This window comes from Prionailurus bengalensis, chromosome E1, assembly GCF_016509475.1.
Source record: "Prionailurus bengalensis isolate Pbe53 chromosome E1, Fcat_Pben_1.1_paternal_pri, whole genome shotgun sequence".
In the NCBI taxonomy this organism is placed as follows: domain Eukaryota; kingdom Metazoa; phylum Chordata; class Mammalia; order Carnivora; family Felidae; genus Prionailurus; species Prionailurus bengalensis.
The window spans coordinates 41,551,359-41,569,008 of record NC_057347.1 but is presented as its reverse complement, the minus strand read 5'-3'; the positions used below and the strand labels follow the sequence as shown (position 1 = coordinate 41,569,008).

The following is a 17,650-nucleotide window of genomic DNA, read 5'->3' as shown; positions in this document are numbered from 1 at the left end:
GCAGATGCAGAGACGTGTGCAGACGCCAGCCGGGCCAGCCCGAGGAGCTCGCCGAGCTTCACACCCAGGGACACCGCGCAACCCCTCGGTGAAGCCTTCGGGTCCTACGCTTAGCTCCTTTTCTTCAGCTCTTTATGAATGAACTCCGGCCGCTGAGGAGTTTATTTTTTTATGAATGGGAGCCCAGGCCGTGAATGAAGCCGGGAGCCAGCCCCTGCGTTCTGATTGGCCCCCGCGTCTGGGAAACTCCGCCCCCCACGGCTCGGCCGGGCGAGTCTCCGGATTGGCGGGCGTGCCCGGCCCTGGGGTTTCATTCACAAAAGTCAATGAAACAAAGGGAACGGGGTGGGGGTGTGGGGGTTGGAGAGAGAGTCGAGGCCGAGGCAAAGGAAATGCACCAATCAGCGGCTCCCCCGGGCTCACAACTGTCGGCGGCGCCCGGAAAACAAGCGGGTGCGCGGGGAACCCAGGGCCGGGGTTGCCTCGCTCCGGCCTAGCCCCGCGGCCCTCCGTGCGGCCCCGGGGCAAGCTCTCGAGCCCCCGGGGCTCCAAGACAGACGCCCGGGCCTCAGGTGAGGCTGCGGGAGGGGGAGGGAGGGAGAGCGTCTGTGACTCCTCGCCCCATCTCCAACACACGCTGCACTCTTCAACTGCCGCCTCCGCAGATTCTAGGGCAAGGGGTGGGAGGCGCTGGGATTCCGGGTTGGAGGGGGCGCGGGAGTTGTGGGCGTGCGAATGGTGAGCGCCTCGCCCGCTCCTCCGCGCGCGAGCGCACACACACACACACACACACACGTCTTATGTAACCGAGCTTGGGCAGAGCAGGGCTGCAGAAAGCAGCCGAAACGCCGAGCCTGGCTCCCAGGAGCAGGTGGGACCTCCTTTGGCGGGAGGGGGAGTGGTGGCGGCGCTCAGCTCGGCAGGCGGAAACCTCCCCATTGCCTGAGTGAGTCGGAGAAGTTTTGTTGTCGGACCTAGAGCCTCGGGACTGCCCCTCCCTGCTGCCCTTACCCACCCCCACCCAATGCCTTCCCAGGACGGTGTGCGAACGCAGCCCCCCCGCCCCCAGGTCTCTGCCCCCGCGCGGGGCCCTGGCCGTGCGGCCGGAGGGAGCGGCCGGATGGAGCGGAGGATGAAAGGCGGATACTTGGACCAGCAAGTGCCCTACACCTTCTGCAGCGTGAGCGCCGCGCCGCGCCGGCCTCCACGCCCGCCCCCGCCCTGCACCCCGCCCCACAGCCCCTTCCCCGAGACCCCAAGGCGGTCCAGCGCTGACCGGCCCCTGTGTCACCCCGGGACCCCAGCCCCGCCCCCCAGGCCCCGCGGCCTCGGGGTGACTCGGGGGCATTCTTCCCCTTCCCCGCAGAAATCGCCCGGAAATGGGAGCTTGCGCGAAGCGCTGATGGTCCCGCAGGGAAAGCTCATGGACCCGGGCTCCCTGCCGCCCCCCGACTCCGAAGGTAAAGAGCCGGAGAGACAAATCGTGACCCTCCCCACCTCGCACACCCAGAGGGCCGATCCCGGAGCCCCCGCCTCGTTCCCCAAAGGAGTCCCCTCCAAGGGACTCTGATCATTCTTGGGCCCCTACCACCAAGGGGGGAGGGCCACCCGGCTTGCTAGGGCTCCCTCCCTCTCACCATCACCTCCACCTCACCTTCTCCAATTCCATTATTCACCCCTCAGATCTCTTCCAGGATCTCAGTCACTTCCAGGAGACGTGGCTCGCTGAAGGTGAGTAGTTTTGTGACCTTTTCTCTATTATTGGGGTGAGGAATTCTCTGGAATTGGTATTCCAACCTAACCCACTTCTCTCTCCCCGCCTCAAGGAGTTCTCCAAGACCCCCCCCCCCCACCCCGCCCCCAGTTCCTACTCCCCGCTCTCCCCAGCGCCCAGTGTGGACACTTATATTGATATTTATTTTCTCTGCCCTGAGCCAGGCTTGTGTAACTAGGCCTGGGGATGAATCAGACCATTGTGTGGGGTATTTGCTTATTTGAATGGAACTTGGCCCCAGGCCCGTTTTCCTGGTAGAAATTTTCATTTGCAAAGTTGGTTAAGCAGCAGACACCAGGCCAAGGTGTGTGTTGGTGTGTTGGGGGTGGGGGGTGGATAAGAGACAGGAGGATGGGGAGAAAGAGCAATTAATATGTAACCTATGTGCTGGAGTTGCCAAAACATTGATTTTCACCCCCCTTGGTTCCTCCTCTTCCCAACCCCCAATGCTAGACAATTTACTATCTGAGCCAAAAGCACAACAAAAGTTTAAATAATTCCTTTTTGCGGCACTTTGGCAGAGAGGGCCCAGGGCTTCCCCCCTAAACAGCCTTGATTGTAATTCTGACGGCATGTGATCCTCCCTCCTTCTTCCCTCCTGAATACCTCTGCCCTAGGCAAATTCCCCCTGCTTTGGCTGGGGTGTTTGAGGAGGGGTTAGCTGCGAGCTGGCTGGGGAGGGGTCAGGAGCTGGGCCTTCTCCGGGTAGGGAGGTGGGTTCTGAGTGTTTTCTGGTTGGATCCACTGGTGTGTTTTGGTGGAGCCTCAGGGTGTCGCTGGTGGGGTTGCAGGTAGAAGCCTTATGGTATTTAGACCGTCTCTGAAAGGGAAGGGTTAATACCCCCATCTTAGGGTCCTTTTATTTTAACACTCTGGGAACCAAGAAACCGCTGCCCACTGGGAACCCCTTTCTAAGGGCTTTGCTTTAAGATCTCGCCATCCTTCCACCTGGGTATCTTTGGTGATTTTTAAAGCTCAAACCCAGCTCCTCTGGAACCATCTTTAAAAGCTTCAGATAGAAGATCCCTGGAGTGAGACTATCTGTCTTGACTACCATGGTATCCCCAAAATATGTGTATTAACGGAACGACTATTTAGCATGGAGCAAACACTCAGGACGTTTTGTAGAATTTGTGGCCAACGGCTGCATGGGTGCTGGAGGGATCTGGGGTATTATACACATCTTCTCCCGACTGCAAGCCCCGTGTGCCCAGCCCTGAGTGACAGGCAGAGTATGCCCTGTCGGCCCATCCTCCTCCCGAGGTTCCGGAGCTGGGCTGGAGCTGAAGAACGCAGGGGTGTCAGTTTCCACAGTCTCTCAAAGACTTCCTTTCCCAATGCCTGATTTCTGTCTGGCTTGCCAGGCTTCTTGTCTGTCAGCGGAGGGTCCCTGTGCTCCCCACAGTGGGCAGCTCCCAGGGCTGTGATTTAAGGGCAGACTCGGAGGTGGGCATTTTGGCAGCAGCTGGTCCATTTGTGCCGGGTTCTGGAATGGGAAGGGAAGGAAAACGTTCTCTCAACCTTGGAAGCCCCACCCCTTGGCGGTGGGGGGTCTAGAGACTGTGCATGTGTCAGTGTGAGGGCGAGTGTGTGTGTTTCAATGCTGCTGCCCTGGGAGTCCCTGTACATTTAAATCCAGTGGGTGGGGAGGTGGGGGTGGGGATCTCCTTGGTTCCCTCTCCTTCCTTCTGAGGGAGCAGCTCAGGTTCCCAGCTGGCGATGGATGGCCAGGCCTGAGAGGGGGATGCTGAGGCCACTGGCTCCTCACTCTCTCTGCGGAGACAGATGCAGCTGCCGGGGCCTTGTCCCCCTGCACCATCCCAGCACCACCCCAGCCTCCTCTCCTGCCTCTTCCCACCAGGTCAGTGACTCCCGAAGCCCAGGGGGGAGCTTTGGGGTGGTAGGGAGGGGTCTAGCTTCTTTGGAAACTTGCCAGCGGTGGGGTGCACCAGGAGGAGTGGGACCCGGAGCCCAACCTCCCCCCTCGCAAGTTTGATTTTTTTTTTAAGCCCCAATTTGGAGAGATGCGGTGAGTCCTAGTAGTGTGGGTGGGGCTGTGAAGAATTCAGGGGATGCCAGGCTGGGTCCGAGAGGATGTGGTTGTGGGTTCAGTCTGGCGTCCGGGCTTATTTAGGGGTGAGTGTGAGTGGGGCTCTGTAGAGACAACTTAGACATCTTTGGGTTTGAGGTTTTTCTAGACCGTGGCCGGGGATGGGGGGGGGGTGTTGAAGTAAGGCTAAGAGGGTGTGTCTGTTTTTGGGTATCTGTTGAGTTGCTAGAGAAAGGATCAGGCTGCTGTAGGGAATCCCAGGTTCGGGCAGGCTGAGCCCAAGCTGTGCCTGGTTATGGTAAAAAATGTGCTGCTTCTGGTCGAAGGTTCCTTTCTGGGCTTGTCGGGAGCCTTCGGGAACCCTCAGGGACAATGACTTTGTTCTGTTTGGTATTAAGGAACATTGAGTCTGGGCCATGTATATGTCCTTTGTATGAGGCTGGGGTCTATAATGTAGAGTCTGTGGATTCGCAGAATCTGTGTGGATAGGTTGCAGGGGTCCTTAAGCCCTCTGATACTGTGTGTAAAATTGTTAGGGGTGCACCAGACACAAAGCAATGTGGATTTTTCTAGGAAGAGAAGATCCATAGCTTTTATGAGGTTCTTAAAGGGGTGGGTCTGTGCTCCCCTTCTCAGAAGGTTTACGGCTCCCAAGTCTTCCTCCAAGTTCTCCAGTCCCTTTGCCCTTTGGTTTTCCCCCATCGTTTTTGCAAGCCGAAAAAGAGACCCTAGTGTGTGAAGGGTGTGCACGGAAGATGTGTTTCACCCGTGTGCTGCCGGATAGTAAAAGGAATTAGGGTGTGTGTGAATCTGTGTGCTTGCACGCTGGTGCCTCAGCGTGTCTGTGGGGCAAGATGGGGTTAATCCCCTCCCCCAGTTTTTCCTAGCCACAATGCCTCCTTCTACATCTTTCTGTCTCCTCCCCTTCCAGAAGGCTCTTGGGGACAAATGTCCCTCCATAGATAGAGAACTGGTTCCTTCCAGTACAGAGGCTACCAGGGTGGGGGCAGGGTAAGGGTGAGCGACAAGGCCAGTGGTGACACGGTGGAGCAGGCGCCCTGGAGAATGCCTCCCCCTACTCCTACTGGAACTCCTGAAGAGGCCCCTTCACCCTGTGATGGGGCCCCAGGAAGGGGAGAAGATGATGGGGCGTATATGGTGTAGGTAGGTGGCTAACCTGGGGTGAGCTTAAGCTGCTTGGCTATTTTAACCTGCTTCTCTTGGAGCCCAGCCTGGGAGGCTTCCAAGCCCCTTCTCTTCTACTGACCCCCACATTGGAGGGATGATCCCCCAAATTCTCTCTTTCTGGGCATTATGCTGGCGTGGCACTTTTTCCACCCCCTCCGTAATCATCTGCCATGGCCCCGGGCAGATAAACTCCACCTTAGTGCCAGGATGGAGTTGGGGGTAGACCCTGGCACACCAGCTCGGCAGCCAAAACTCAGCCAAGTCAACAAATAAATAAAATGGCATACACTCAAGACCAAACACGGTAATTAGAAATTCTCCTGCTCTCCAGGAACTCGGGGCTCGGTGTTCCTGTTCCTATTTCTATCCTTGTGGACAGTCTCTGATTGAGGCCTCTCTCCTATCCTTTTGGTTTGAGAAGCCAGTGTTCTGGGCAGGAGCCAAGCAGAGACTGGGGTTCACATCACAGCCCATTTTTGCCTTGGCTGATTTCTCCTGGCCCTGGGAAGAGGATGGCCTCTCTTTGGGAGGAGGGGCTGTGTGCTGGGGGGAGGGGCTTCCCCGGGGACTGCTGCGGAGTGGACATTGGGGTCAAACCTCGGGGGCCTGAGGCGGGAGGGAAGGCAGGATGACCCCTAGGGCTCTCTAGAGTCATGTGAACTGGCCTGTGACTGGCCTGTGACGCCAGCAGGAGATGCCCCCAGCCCATTACCTCAATGGAAACTGGCAGGTAATGAAGCCCCAAAGGGGGCCCAGAATGCGTCAGCCTCCCCCACGCTCTGCACCTCCCCTGCCCTGGGGACCCTCCCTCCTTGCCTAGGTAGCAGGGATGGGAAGGTTGCTTATCCTGCTCCATCACCCCCATCCTGCCAATTTTGGGGGTATCGCCCGTGGCTGGGCCAGAGGGCACATCGGGGATGAACTTGGCCCTTGCGCCCCGGAGCAAGGTTTGCTCCTTCCTTTTATCTCGTGTTTCCCAAACCTGACTTTTTTTTTTTTTTTTTTTTTTTTTTTTTTTAAGAGAGAGAGAGTGCAGGGGAGGCCGGGGAGAGAATTTCAAGCAGGCTCCACACTCAGTGTGGACACTCAAAGAGGGGCTTGATCTCATGACCGTGAGGCGCCCCTCAAACCTGCCTGTTCTTATGGGCCACCAGGGGTGCTTGTTAAAAGTACAGGCGCCTGGGCTTCAACCCTGCCTATGGAATTAGATTCTCCAGGGGTGGGGACCGGGAGTGTGTGCATGTTTAAGTAAACTTTACACCCAACGTGGGGCTCGAAGAGTCACATGCTCCACCTACCTAATGAGCCAGCCAGGGGCCCCAGGAATGTGTACTCTTTCTTCTTTTTTTCATTGTATTTACTTCAGCTAGAGAGAGCAGGGATGAGGGGCAGAGGGAGAGAGAGAGGGAATCTCAAGCAGGCTCTACACTCAGTGTGGAGCCCGACGCGGAGCTTGATCCCACAACCCTGGGATCATGACCCCAGCTGAAATCAAGAGTCAGATGCCCTACCAACTGAGCCACCCAGGCGCCCCAGGGATATGTACTTTTAATGCCCTGGGGATTCTTGATTTGGGTCAGTTTGGGGGATGGTTGCCTTCGTGCCTCAGCTGTGCTTCTGAATAGATAGATGCTGCCTGTGTGTTTTTGCCAAGGGACTTCGTGTCCTACTCATTTATTTGATCACTTTGGAATAGTCTCCTGCTGACTTCTCGGGAGTCCTTCTCTAGCTGCTGGTGGCTTCTGATTCTTCAACCCCTCAGTCCAATCCCTCTGTCAAGATGTCAACTATCCATAAATGTATCTTGAAGTACTTGGCACATGTGATATTCAAAGCAAGTTGGGGAAGAATCCTCCTGCCGAGCAATTGATCACAGCCTAAAGCATCCCTTGTGAGATGTGCTTTCTCTGGAGGGAGGACCTGCCTCTATTAAAGTTAGCCTGTGTGGGGGGGAAGGGGGAGGTCCTGAGGGAGAGGGAAGAGCTGATTTGTTCGGGTCTCTGCCACTCTTGCTCCCCAGTCCACAGTGTCAGCTCCCACCAGCCTGGGGATGGGATCGTGGTATGTTTATTCACATAGTCCACAAATAAGGCAAGGAGCATCTATTCTTAGCCAGACCCCATTTTCCAGATGCTGGGGTATCAGGAAGACAGAGAAAGCAAAAGCCCCTGCCCTCAGGCAGCTTAACTTTCAGGTGGAGAAGGTAGACAACAGACCCATAAAAGTAAATGAATTAAAGAGATCCAAGTAAATTAATAAGATGCATCCACGTAGCTGTACATGCGAGGGCAAAAATAAAGGGAAGCGATGGGTAGCCAAGAGGGACCACTTCGGTGTGGGTGGTCAGAGAAGACGTCTGAGGAAGTGACCAAGTGACAGCTAGGACTTCGGTGGCCAGGAAGAGAAAAAAATACAGGCAGGCAAAGGTTTGGGGAAGAGGAATGAAGAGCTCTGGAGACAAAGGACAAGGAGAGGCAGGTCGGACAGGTAAGCAGGCCAGACCGCGTGGGGCGGCAGAGGCCTGCTGAGAAGAAGACTTTGGGGTCCCTGCTTTAAGCAAGGAGAAAAGGGAGGGGACTTCTATTGCAGAAAGACCACTCTGACAGCTGTGTGGCACCTGCTGTAGGAGGTAAGCGCGGAAGCAGGGAGTTCCAATATAGAGGCTCTGGCTGAAATCCCAGGAAGAAACCATGGAGCCTCTGCTGACTGGGAAGCCCAGAGGCTGGGGTGTGTGTGTGCAGGGCTGGGAGTGGAAGTATTCTCCAGCCGTCTCCTCCTGCCCTTCGTCCTTCCCAGCCGTTCTCGATCTGGTTGTCTTCTCTGTCACTTTCCTCCTTGTCCACTCTGAGAGCAGTCTCCTTCCTTGGCTTCCACCACCACGTCACTTTCAAGCCACCCTCTTCCTGGAGTATCCGGAAGTTCTTCTTGGTGTCTACCCCTTCCCACTTCTGTTTTGGCTATTCTTGAGAGAGGGGCAAAGGTTCTGGGGTCAGGGGAGGGACTCTGCTATATTCCCTCCTGAAGGTGTTGGAGAGGCCAGGGTAAGCACTAGAAATTAAAGCTGGAATATCCAGGTTGGAGATCATGGATGAACTGCTGTTCTATTGCTGCCTAACCCCCAAACCCAGTGCCACCCATGCTGGCACCCTGGGAGTGCTTCTCAGACCTCCAAGCTCGGAAACCTTCCTCTCCTAGCTGCACGCTGCAGACAGGAGGCAAGGGGACCTGCCCGTGTCCCCAGCCACTTCCTCTCCCACTGTCCTCTTATGCACCTCTCTTGGACCACCACCCTTCCTCTATTCCATCTTCTTCCCCAGGTTCTAGATTTCTAGATGTCACCCGGGAGGTTGTATAAAACACAGATTCCGGGGCCCGGCCCAGCCACAGAATCTCCCCATGTTATTCTAGGTTCATTAGGATATCCTGCAATGCCTGCCCATCCCAGATGTGACTCTGCTGGGAGCTCTGGGAGGGGCAGGGCTGCCTTCACTTCAGGAAAATGGAGGGAATAAATACAAAGCATCCAGGAAAAGACTCTGGAATCTGCTCAGACAGGTTCTGGGAGCTTGCAGCCTGCCCTCCAGGGTCTTAATGGAGCGTAGAGATAGAGGGCGCTAGGACCTGGGGTGGGGTTGCCTTGCGTCCTAGGAAGGCTGTTTTCCCCTTGGGCTGGTGCTATTTCTGCAAGGCCACAGCAATGGTGTCTCCTGGGGACTGCCATGGGGGGGGGGGGGGGGCCCACCCAGACTCACCTCTGACCTCTCTCTCTGCAGCCCAGGTACCAGACAGTGATGAGCAGTTCGTTCCTGATTTCCATTCAGAAAACCGTGAGTGGAGGGCCCTGGGTCAAGGGAGTGGGGAGTCGGGGAGGGCAGGAAATGAGTCATAGGGGTAGAGAATCACAAAAGATGAACTTGTTCCCTCCTAAAGGAAAGGGAGAACAGGGCTCCCCATTCTTAGGTTTGGACTCCAGGACTCAGTAACTGGGAGATGAGGCCCTTGGTCCAAATCGGGGCTTTCTGCATCCTGGCTGTGGGATGTGCGAACTTCATCTCTCTGATCCCCCACTTCCCAGTTTCCGAAATGAGGGGCTTGGACCAGCTCAGCAGGGTCCGGTTCTACTTTTCTCAGTTACTTTCACGCACCCAGGAGCAATTTTGCCCCCGAGGAGACACGGGGGCAACGTCTGTAGATGTTCGGGGTTGTCACAACCGAGGGTGGGGTGCTACAGGCATCTAGTGGGTAGGGAGGCCAGAGGTGCTGCTGAACACCCCGTAATGCTCAGGACGGCCCCCCCACAACAAGAATGATCTGGCCCAAAGGTCAATAGTGCCCTGTTGAGAAGCCCCGCTTTATTTACTGTCAGATACTCCGGTCTCAACTGTCTTTGATAAAATGCAGTAAGGGCACATATAATGGAAAACAGGGAACAGTCAGTCACAGGCATTTGGCTCCACGCAGGAAGACAGACCCTCGCGCTCAGCAGACTTGGAACCAAATGTGCTGCTCGGCCTGGTGGCTGGGGTTTGCAGACCCGGCGGGGGCCACAGGAGAGACTAGTCTTCACAGAGAATCAGGACCATGTGTTTAATGTTGGTCAGCTGACGTGCAAGTAGGCTAATATCCAACCTCAGCCGGGGAAAGAAAGATTCTTTAGAGCACCAAATAAGAAAACATCTCTCTCCCTTGGAATTTTCCAGGGCGCTCAGGCAAACCACAGGCCCTGGGTTGGAGGTGCTCAATCCTACAAAGGTGTTTTTTTGGGGGTTGGGGTTGTAGTAAATGTTGGGTTTTGGACGGTTTCTTTGGTTAATATTGGACATCAGCCCGACGTATAAAACTAGACACGGCGTCAGCAGCCAAACTGTCTGACCGTGAGTCTCTGAAAACCGAGACCCAGAGAGGGGCTGAGTCTGCACAGGTCACCCAGCTGGCCGTCAAAGAGCAGAAGGTGTCGGGAGCTCTTCTGGCCTCTTCTGTGACCCGCTCTGGCCTTGTTCTGCCCCCACCCCCACCCCTCACCCCTGCAGTAGCTTTCCACAGCCCCCCCACCAGGATCAAGAAGGAGCCCCAGAGTCCCCGCACAGACCCGGCCCTGTCCTGCAGCAGGAAGCTGCCACTCCCCTACCACCATGGCGAGCAGTGCCTTTATTCCAGGTGAGCCCCAGCCTGGCCCTGGTGAAGGGCCGGGACGGGGGAGGGAGGGCGAAAGGCGGCAGATGCACTGCCACATAGGCCACAGAAAGGATTTCTGAGCCCCTGTCAGGGGAGCCCCACGGCTCAGGATTTCCTCTGAGTTGTCCGGAGGAAGAACGCAGCAGGGGGTTCCAGGGATGTGTGTGTCAAGGCCTGGGCAGAGCCTTTCCACCCGAGGAAGCCACCGGCCCACCCAGGGGAGAGGCATTCTCAGGATTCACAAAAGGAGAAAAAGAGTTCACTTGGGGCCCGGGCCTTTCCCAGCACCTTCTACACGTCCTCCTCCCCTGATCCCTGTGACTCACTTCCCCGGGGGATAAAGGGTTCAAAGAGGCTCGCCCAGCTTCTCTGCCCCCTCACCCCCATCTCCCCCTCAACTCCAGTGCCTATGACCCCCCTAGACAAATCGCCATCAAGTCCCCCGCCCCCGGTGCCCCTGGACAGTCGCCCCTGCAGCCCTTCTCCCGGGCAGAACAACGGAGTTTCCTGAGATCCTCCGGCACCTCCCAGCCCCACCCTGGCCATGGGTACGTCGGGGAGCATAGGTAAGGAGGAGGCCAGGAGACGCACAGAACCTGTGGGCCCCGGCCTCACCAGTTCTTCCTCAATCCCTGAGTGTTCTCCACCTGCCCTTAAGAGACCTGGCGTGGGGGGAGGTAGGGCAGAAGGGATGTCGACACCCCACCCCCGACCCTGACACACACACACACACACACACACACACACACACACCTGAGCCCACTCTGCAAGCTCTGGGGGTGGCCGGCGCGAGGACCCAGCACGGCTCAAATTAATCTCTTCTTCCTTCTCCCTCCAACCACACCCAGCTCTGTCTTCCAGCAACCCTTGGATATTTGCCACCCCCTCACATCCTCCCAGGGAGGGGGCCGGGAATCCCTCCCGGCCCCCTACCCACACCAGCTGTCGGAGCCCTGCCCACCCTACCCCCAGCAGAGCTTCAAGCAGGAATACCTTGACCCCCTGTACGAACAGGCGGGCCAGCCGCCAGTGGGCCAGGGTGGAGTCAGCGGGCACAGGTACCCAGGGGCGGGGGTGGTGATCAAACAGGAGCAGACGGACTTCGCCTACGACTCTGGTAAGAAATGCTCCCGGGGAGGGGGAGGAGGAGTTCGGGGGGCATCGCCGGGGAGGGTGGCATGTGATCAAATGGACAGTTCCACTAGACCCAGAATGTCTCCCAAGTGTTTTACCCACCCACCCCCATGCCCATTTACCAGTGCCTACCTCCAACCCACCCAACCGCTCGCTTTTTTTTAATGGAGGTTCAAAACAATTGTCATTTTCCAGTCAGCAAACTTGTACTCAGATAAATATGAGTGGTTTGCAGGTCCTTGCCCTCAGGCAGCTTGTGACTTCCTAGGAAGCCTTTCTTCCTGTTTCTCTTCAGCAAGGGTTTGAGGTTATAATGACCTTACCGGGCTGGAGTATATGGGCTTGTGGCGCTGGAAGACACAGTGATGAATAGGATGTGTCCCAGTCCCCACAGAATCCGAAACACATAAACGGATTTGAACGAAGAGAAACATGAACCCGCAACTAGCCAGGCTCAGTTCCCAACTGGAACACGGGGTGACTGTGTGGTTTCCACCTTCTTGTTGGGGCCTCCGGGTTGATAGGGCCGGATACCAAAATAGGACTGCTAGTTCCGCCTGGCTGTGAACAGGAGTGAGATACGCTTAGCTACATTCATAAACAGCTGGAATTCAAAGCCTCAGGTCCCGAAGGGAGGGCCTTTCTCATTTAGGAGGGACCCAGAAAACCTTGGCTTCTGTTCCCACTGTTGCCATCCCCAAATTTGAATTCATCTGCCAGTTTGTATGAGAAAAATAAATACTGAGGTTCGAGTAGGCGCAGAGCTGGCTAGAGCTTTCGAATTTCCCTTTTCCTGATGTCCAGTCTTTCAGGGGTAGGGGGATGAACCACAACTCCCCCCCCCCCTCCCCAATCCAGGGCTGCCCCAGTGAGAACCAGAAAGGCGCGCCTCTCCTCAAAACCCGGGGCATTAGCTGAGTCTCACCAGGCAGTGAGGTGGAGGAAGGAGGAGGGAAATGCTCTCGCTGCTGACCTTCAAAGGATGTAGACCGGAGGAGATCTGGTTACATGCCCTTGAACTCCTGCCCCTCCCCCTCCAGCTTCCTCTCAATGGAGTCAGGAATTCCATTCACAAAATGGAGGCATGAATGAGCCCACCCTCCCGCCTCCTCCCGGAGGTGTCGGGTTTCACCATCTCATTCATAGGTGGGAGTGGAGGGGGTAGGGCGGGAAGGGGCTGGGACTTGAACGGGTGGCTTCACACAGCCGCCTCCTCCAGGTGGAGTAGGGATATTTCCATCCTAGGGAGTAGAATGAAAAGGGAGTGAATATGCTCTGCTGTCAGAAATGAAAAAAACACGGCCCAGTGCCCACTGCCTTGTCCCCAGATACAGATACATTCTGGCTTCTGGCTTGCTCTCGCTCTCCCCCCTTCCTCCCTCTCCCCCTCTCCCTCTTTCTCCCTCTCCCCCTCTCCTTCCCTACCTACCTGCTGGTCTTCCCCCAGCCCCCAACCTCCGTTTCCTCCCTCCCTAAACACATGCTCAGTGCTCTCTCTCTCTCTCTCTCTCTCTCTCCCCCTCTCTCTCTCTCTCACACACACACACACACACACACACACACACAGCTAGGAACCCAACCTGCTGACCGGAGGTTAGCCCATTCCAAGGGAGTCTTAGGCATGGACACTGAACCCTTTCCCCGGAGGTTCATCCCTCCCCTTCCTCCTCCCCCTAAACTCACAGGAAACAGCTGTTCCCTGGAATCTTGGGCCTTGTGCAACAGTTTGCCAGGCCCAGCTGCTGCCGGCCATGCCCTCTGGCCCAAACTTCAAGCTGAGAGGTTCAAGCCTTGTGCCCCCTCTGGGTGAACTTGCCTTGGGATTTGGTGGTTGGCAGGCAGCTGGGAAAAGAACCGGAAAGCAGGCTGGCAGGAAGGAGTTCTCGAATGTGGGTAGAACTGCTGCCCCCACCGCAGCCACCTGTAACATCACCCTTTCTTCTCTCCTCCCCTCCCAGATGTCCCTGGGTGTGCGTCAATGTATCTTCACACGGAGGGTTTCTCCGGACACTCTCCAGGCGACGGGGCCATGGGTAAGGCAGCCCCCTCCTCTCCGCCAAGCCCTCCAAGGTGGAGGAGGGAGTCTTGCTGTCGGGGAGGGTCTCCTGTGCAGGAGTCCCTCTGGACTCTCTGGAGGCTCATATCGATGAGCCCCCAGATCTGAGTGACCCCCAACTTCCTCCTCAAGGTTATGGCTATGAGAAACCTCTTCGACCATTCCCAGATGATGTCTGTGTTGTCCCTGAGAAATTTGAAGGTCAGAGAAGTGACTACGAAAGGGCCAGGGTCTTACCCTTGCCTTCTGTGCCCCCCCCCTCCCGAGAATCACAATACCGCTGGGGAGGGGAGATGGGGTTACTTGGGGGACCAGGAGGCACAAACCTGACACCTGCTTTCTGTGTTCCCCAGGAGACATCAAGCAGGAAGGGGTCGGAGTGTTCCGAGAGGGACCGCCCTACCAGCGCAGGGGCGCCTTGCAACTGTGGCAATTTCTGGTGGCCCTGCTGGATGACCCAACGAATGCCCACTTCATCGCCTGGACTGGCCGGGGGATGGAGTTCAAACTAATAGAGCCCGAGGAGGTGGGCCTCCCAGATGTCCCCACCTCTCCTCCCAACATCTCTGGGGCCTGGAGATAACAGGATCTGGGAATGCGGCACATGCCTCCCCTGACCTGAATTCTTGTCAAACCTGGGTCTGTGGGCTGCTGCTTGGTCTGCAGGGCCAGCTTCTGTTTTGCACGAAGAATCTCAGGTGCTCTTTCTGACCTGCCCCCCGTTTTTGTCTGCTGAGCCAGCACCAGCATCCCAAACCTCTGTCCCGTCCCCAGGTTGCCAGGCTCTGGGGCATCCAGAAGAACCGGCCGGCCATGAACTACGACAAACTGAGCCGCTCGCTCCGATACTACTATGAAAAAGGCATCATGCAGAAGGTGAGGGGCCAAGGCCCCAGGGCCGGGGCGGGTGAGAGGCAGTAACTGTGGGAAGGTGATGGGGGCAGGGGAGCATTTCTCAGCAAGTTGGTGGGAGCCGATAACGAACCGGACAGAGGGAATGAGAAACTGTGGACAAGATTTCCCTCTCCCCAAAAAAGTGCTCAAACAGTAAGTGAAAAGCCCAAAGTGTGGAGACATTGAGATTGGAGAACGGGAACTCTGTGGGGAGCTGGCTTCTCGGAGGAGCCGGCACGGGAGAGATGTGCCCCACGCACCTGCTGGGACCTGGCCCAGGGCTGCGTCCCCCAACCCACACTCACCTGGAGGGAGAGCTAGGCCCACCCAGCCCCTCTCTTCCCACAGGTGGCTGGTGAGCGCTACGTGTACAAGTTTGTGTGTGAGCCTGAGGCCCTCTTCTCCCTGGCCTTCCCGGACAATCAGCGTCCAGCCCTCAAGGCCGAGTTTGACCGGCCAGTCAGTGAGGAGGACACAGTCCCTTTGTCCCACTTGGACGAGAGCCCTGCCTACCTCCCAGAGCTGGCTGGCCCTGCCCAGCCCTTTGGCCCCAAGGGTGGCTACTCTTACTAGCCCTGGCCGCTGCTCCCCTACTGCCGGTGGGTGCTGCCCTGTGTACATATAGATGAATTTGGTGTTGGGGAAACCCTCACTCTGAAGCCCGCAGATGTCTTTGGAGCAGATCCCCGCTGGCCCACCAGTTGCCCCTGCCCAGACTCTGAACCGCTCACCAGAGTTGATGGGAAGGAAAAGCGGAGACCCTGCAAGTGCAAAGGTGGGGTCTAGAAGCTCCTCTGGGGATGTCACCTCCAGCCTCTTCCCAGGTTCTACGTCGAGGCCCAAGCTTCACTCCTCTCCCCCATCACAGAGAAAAGAGTCTGCTCTGTTCTGGGGGACAGAAGGCGCGTTCCCACTTTATCCTGGTGGAGAAGGGTGCATTGAGCTCCCCAGATCTCCCACTGTGGGCAGACAGAAGTCTGGATCCTGCACTCCGCTCCAAGCGGTGGCCCTGGAGGGTCCTGCTTGTCCATTCTTGGTGCTGTGTTCCCAGAGGCAGGGGGAGGCTGGAGTAAGGAACCTGGGGTGGGGGAGGGGCTGCAGGGTGGAGGCAGGGAGGGCTGGGTTCCTGCTCCTAGGGCCCTTTGCCTCTTCTCTGCCTTTTCCTAGGCCCGGGCCTGGGATTCCACCCCCACCTCCACCACATCTGCCAGACCCCAATAAAGGCCCCTGCTTCTCCTTAGCATCCTGTGTCCTCTTTGCCACCATGGGAGAAGAACTGGGGTTGGAAAGAGCCCCAGCTTTGGGGCAGACGATCAGAGTTTGGGGCCTGGCCCTGACACATAACTTCCCTTACGGATCTGGGAGAAGACAGTTCACCTCCGATTCTTTTCCTCTGAAAAATGGGCTCAGTGTTACCTGGCCTCTCCTCCTCCCACGATTATTGTGTCCGGGTCCTGGAAGAATGGTTGAAGGGTACTTTTATAATCTGGCCTGGTGACCCCTGGCCACCAGGCATCTCCCTGCCCGGGCAGGGGCCAGATTGGGCTACTGAGCTTGGAGGCCCTCCCGGGGCTTCCTCAGGCAGGGTTTGGCCTGTGGGTTCTATGATGCCCTTCCCATGGCCATGCTATGCTACCCATGTCTACACCTCAACTGTGTGTCCCTCCCTCCTGCAGTGGCTCCAGGTTGGTTTTTGCTGAAAATGGGGACAAGAGTTTGTATGGACAGGGTCTGGAGAATGGCGAGAGAAGAAAGGCACCCGGGCAAGAGGGTGTAGGGAAAGGCCAGAGCAGGCCCTGCATGCTGGCCTGTGGAGGAAAAGACGCTACATCTTCAGGGAAAGGGGAGCAGAAAACACGTGCCCCTTGCCCAGAATCCTGGGGCTGTTCTCTGTGGGTGCTGGGAGAGGCAAGGCTGAGAAAGTGGTGACACCTGGAGGGAGCAGACCTGATACCCCTCGAGGTGCGAGGGGGCAGAATGGAAGGTTCTAGACCCAGGCCCTGTGGAAACGGCTTCCCAGGATCCAGGCTCTGGTGAAAATGTACTCTTCAGGTAAACCAGAACTGCAGCGCCGAGGCTGCGCTGGCCCAGCCCTCCTTAAGGCTTGAACAGCCTGGGTCCCCAGTCCCCGAGCCCTCAAAGGAAGGGTGCTGGTCAGCCACTATGCACAAATAAAAAGCAACATTACTGTTCTTCCTAGAAACCCAAAACAACAACTTTTATAATTTAGAGCAAGGGAACAGAAACTTTTAAGATACAAGTTTTAGGGGCACCTAGGTAGCTCAGTCGGTTAGGCATCCGACCAGCTCAGGTCATGATCTCACGGTTTGGGAGTTCGAGCCCTGCGTCGGGCTCTGTGCTGACAGCTCAGAGTCTGGAGCCTGCTTCAGATTCTGCATCTCCCCCTCTGCCCCTCTCCACTCACACTCTTCCTCTCTCAAAAAGAATAAACATTAAAATTTCTTTTTAAATAAAACACAAGTTTTAAAAAATATACATGTTTTTTAAAAATACATAGAATGTAGGGGCACCTGGGTGGCTGTCGGTTAAGCACCTGAGTTTGGCTCAGGTCATGATCTCACGGTTTGTGAGTTTGAGCTGAGCCCCATGTCGGGCTCTGTGCTGACAGCTCAGAGCCTGGAGCCCGTTTCAGATCCTGTGTCTTCCTCTCTCTGTCCCCTCCCCTCCTTGCACTCTCCCTCTCTCAAAAATAAACGTTAAAAAAAAAAAATCTTTATTAAAAAAAAATGCATGTTATTTAATTCCATGTTAAAGCCAGGCTCTCATGGTAGGAAGGTGTAGAAGTCCATGGAAACCCTGGGGTCCTGAGTATGTGTATAGGAGCAACAGATTTGGGTGAGAAATGGTGTCCACAGCCTGAGACACGTGACCTCTACCCTCTGAAATGTTTATTAACAAGTCACTCCTCACAGCTCTTTGTTCAAATCCTTAACCTTGGAGGGCCACTGCTTAGAGGAGGCAGCTTCTAGCAACCACCAGGGGAAATCAAGCTCCGGACTGGATGAAGGTAAACCCTAGACCGAGGAGCCTGACCCAGCGGTAGAGTTTACACGAGCCCCACGGGGATGGTCCCCGCCACGTATGCAAGCACAGACTCAGCACGTGCACAGGGGCAGGAAATCCCTGAGCTAGGCTCCTGCAGGGTGGGGTGAATGGCCTAGAAGATTCCAGCTCCCTGCAGGAGACCCACATCCTCTCCTGACCTGTCACTCAATCTCGGGAGATATTGCTTCGAGGAAGAGAAACAAGGGCCCCATTGTGTGGGAGCAGCGGGCAAGTTCTTCCCAATCTGGCCCATCTCCCTCTGAGCAGGCTCAGCGATGCTGCCGACATGCTGTTTCCTGATGGCCGGTCCGAA

At 56.4% G+C, this 17,650-nt stretch overlaps 1 protein-coding gene across 12 annotated transcripts; it reads left to right on the top strand.

Moving 5' to 3' along the window:
• The first annotated feature begins 318 nt into the window (after nt 1–318).
• Nucleotides 319–15,511, top strand: ETV4 (ETS variant transcription factor 4). 12 transcript variants are annotated; one of them, XM_043584627.1, is made up of 13 exons: nt 319–572; nt 1,070–1,180; nt 1,367–1,460; nt 1,684–1,731; nt 8,786–8,839; nt 10,046–10,169; nt 10,610–10,753; nt 11,036–11,304; nt 13,280–13,354; nt 13,510–13,578; nt 13,731–13,903; nt 14,152–14,253; nt 14,620–15,511. In XM_043584627.1, exons 2-13 carry the CDS (start codon nt 1,121–1,123, stop codon nt 14,842–14,844), a joined length of 1,437 nt encoding a protein of 478 aa, XP_043440562.1. In that variant the 5' UTR covers nt 319–572; nt 1,070–1,120; the 3' UTR covers nt 14,845–15,511. The 12 variants fall into 12 exon arrangements, with proteins under 12 accessions (XP_043440562.1, XP_043440563.1, XP_043440560.1 ...); XM_043584628.1 differs by having other exon boundaries at nt 344–572; nt 10,043–10,169; nt 10,610–10,735; XM_043584625.1 differs by having other exon boundaries at nt 396–572; nt 10,043–10,169; nt 10,592–10,753.
• Nucleotides 15,512–17,650: the final 2,139 nt, after the last annotated feature.

Bases quoted from the DNA above. Each gene is read 5' to 3' on its own strand.
- ETV4 (XM_043584619.1), top strand. From the start codon at position 1,025: ATGCCTTCCCAGGACGGTGTGCGAACGCAGCCCCCCCGCCCCCAGGTC. The intron at 13,579-13,730 runs GTCAGAGAAGTG...TGTGTTCCCCAG, and splicing joins TGTCCCTGAGAAATTTGAAG to GAGACATCAAGCAGGAAGGG. The intron at 14,254-14,619 runs GTGAGGGGCCAA...CTCTTCCCACAG, and splicing joins AAAAAGGCATCATGCAGAAG to GTGGCTGGTGAGCGCTACGT.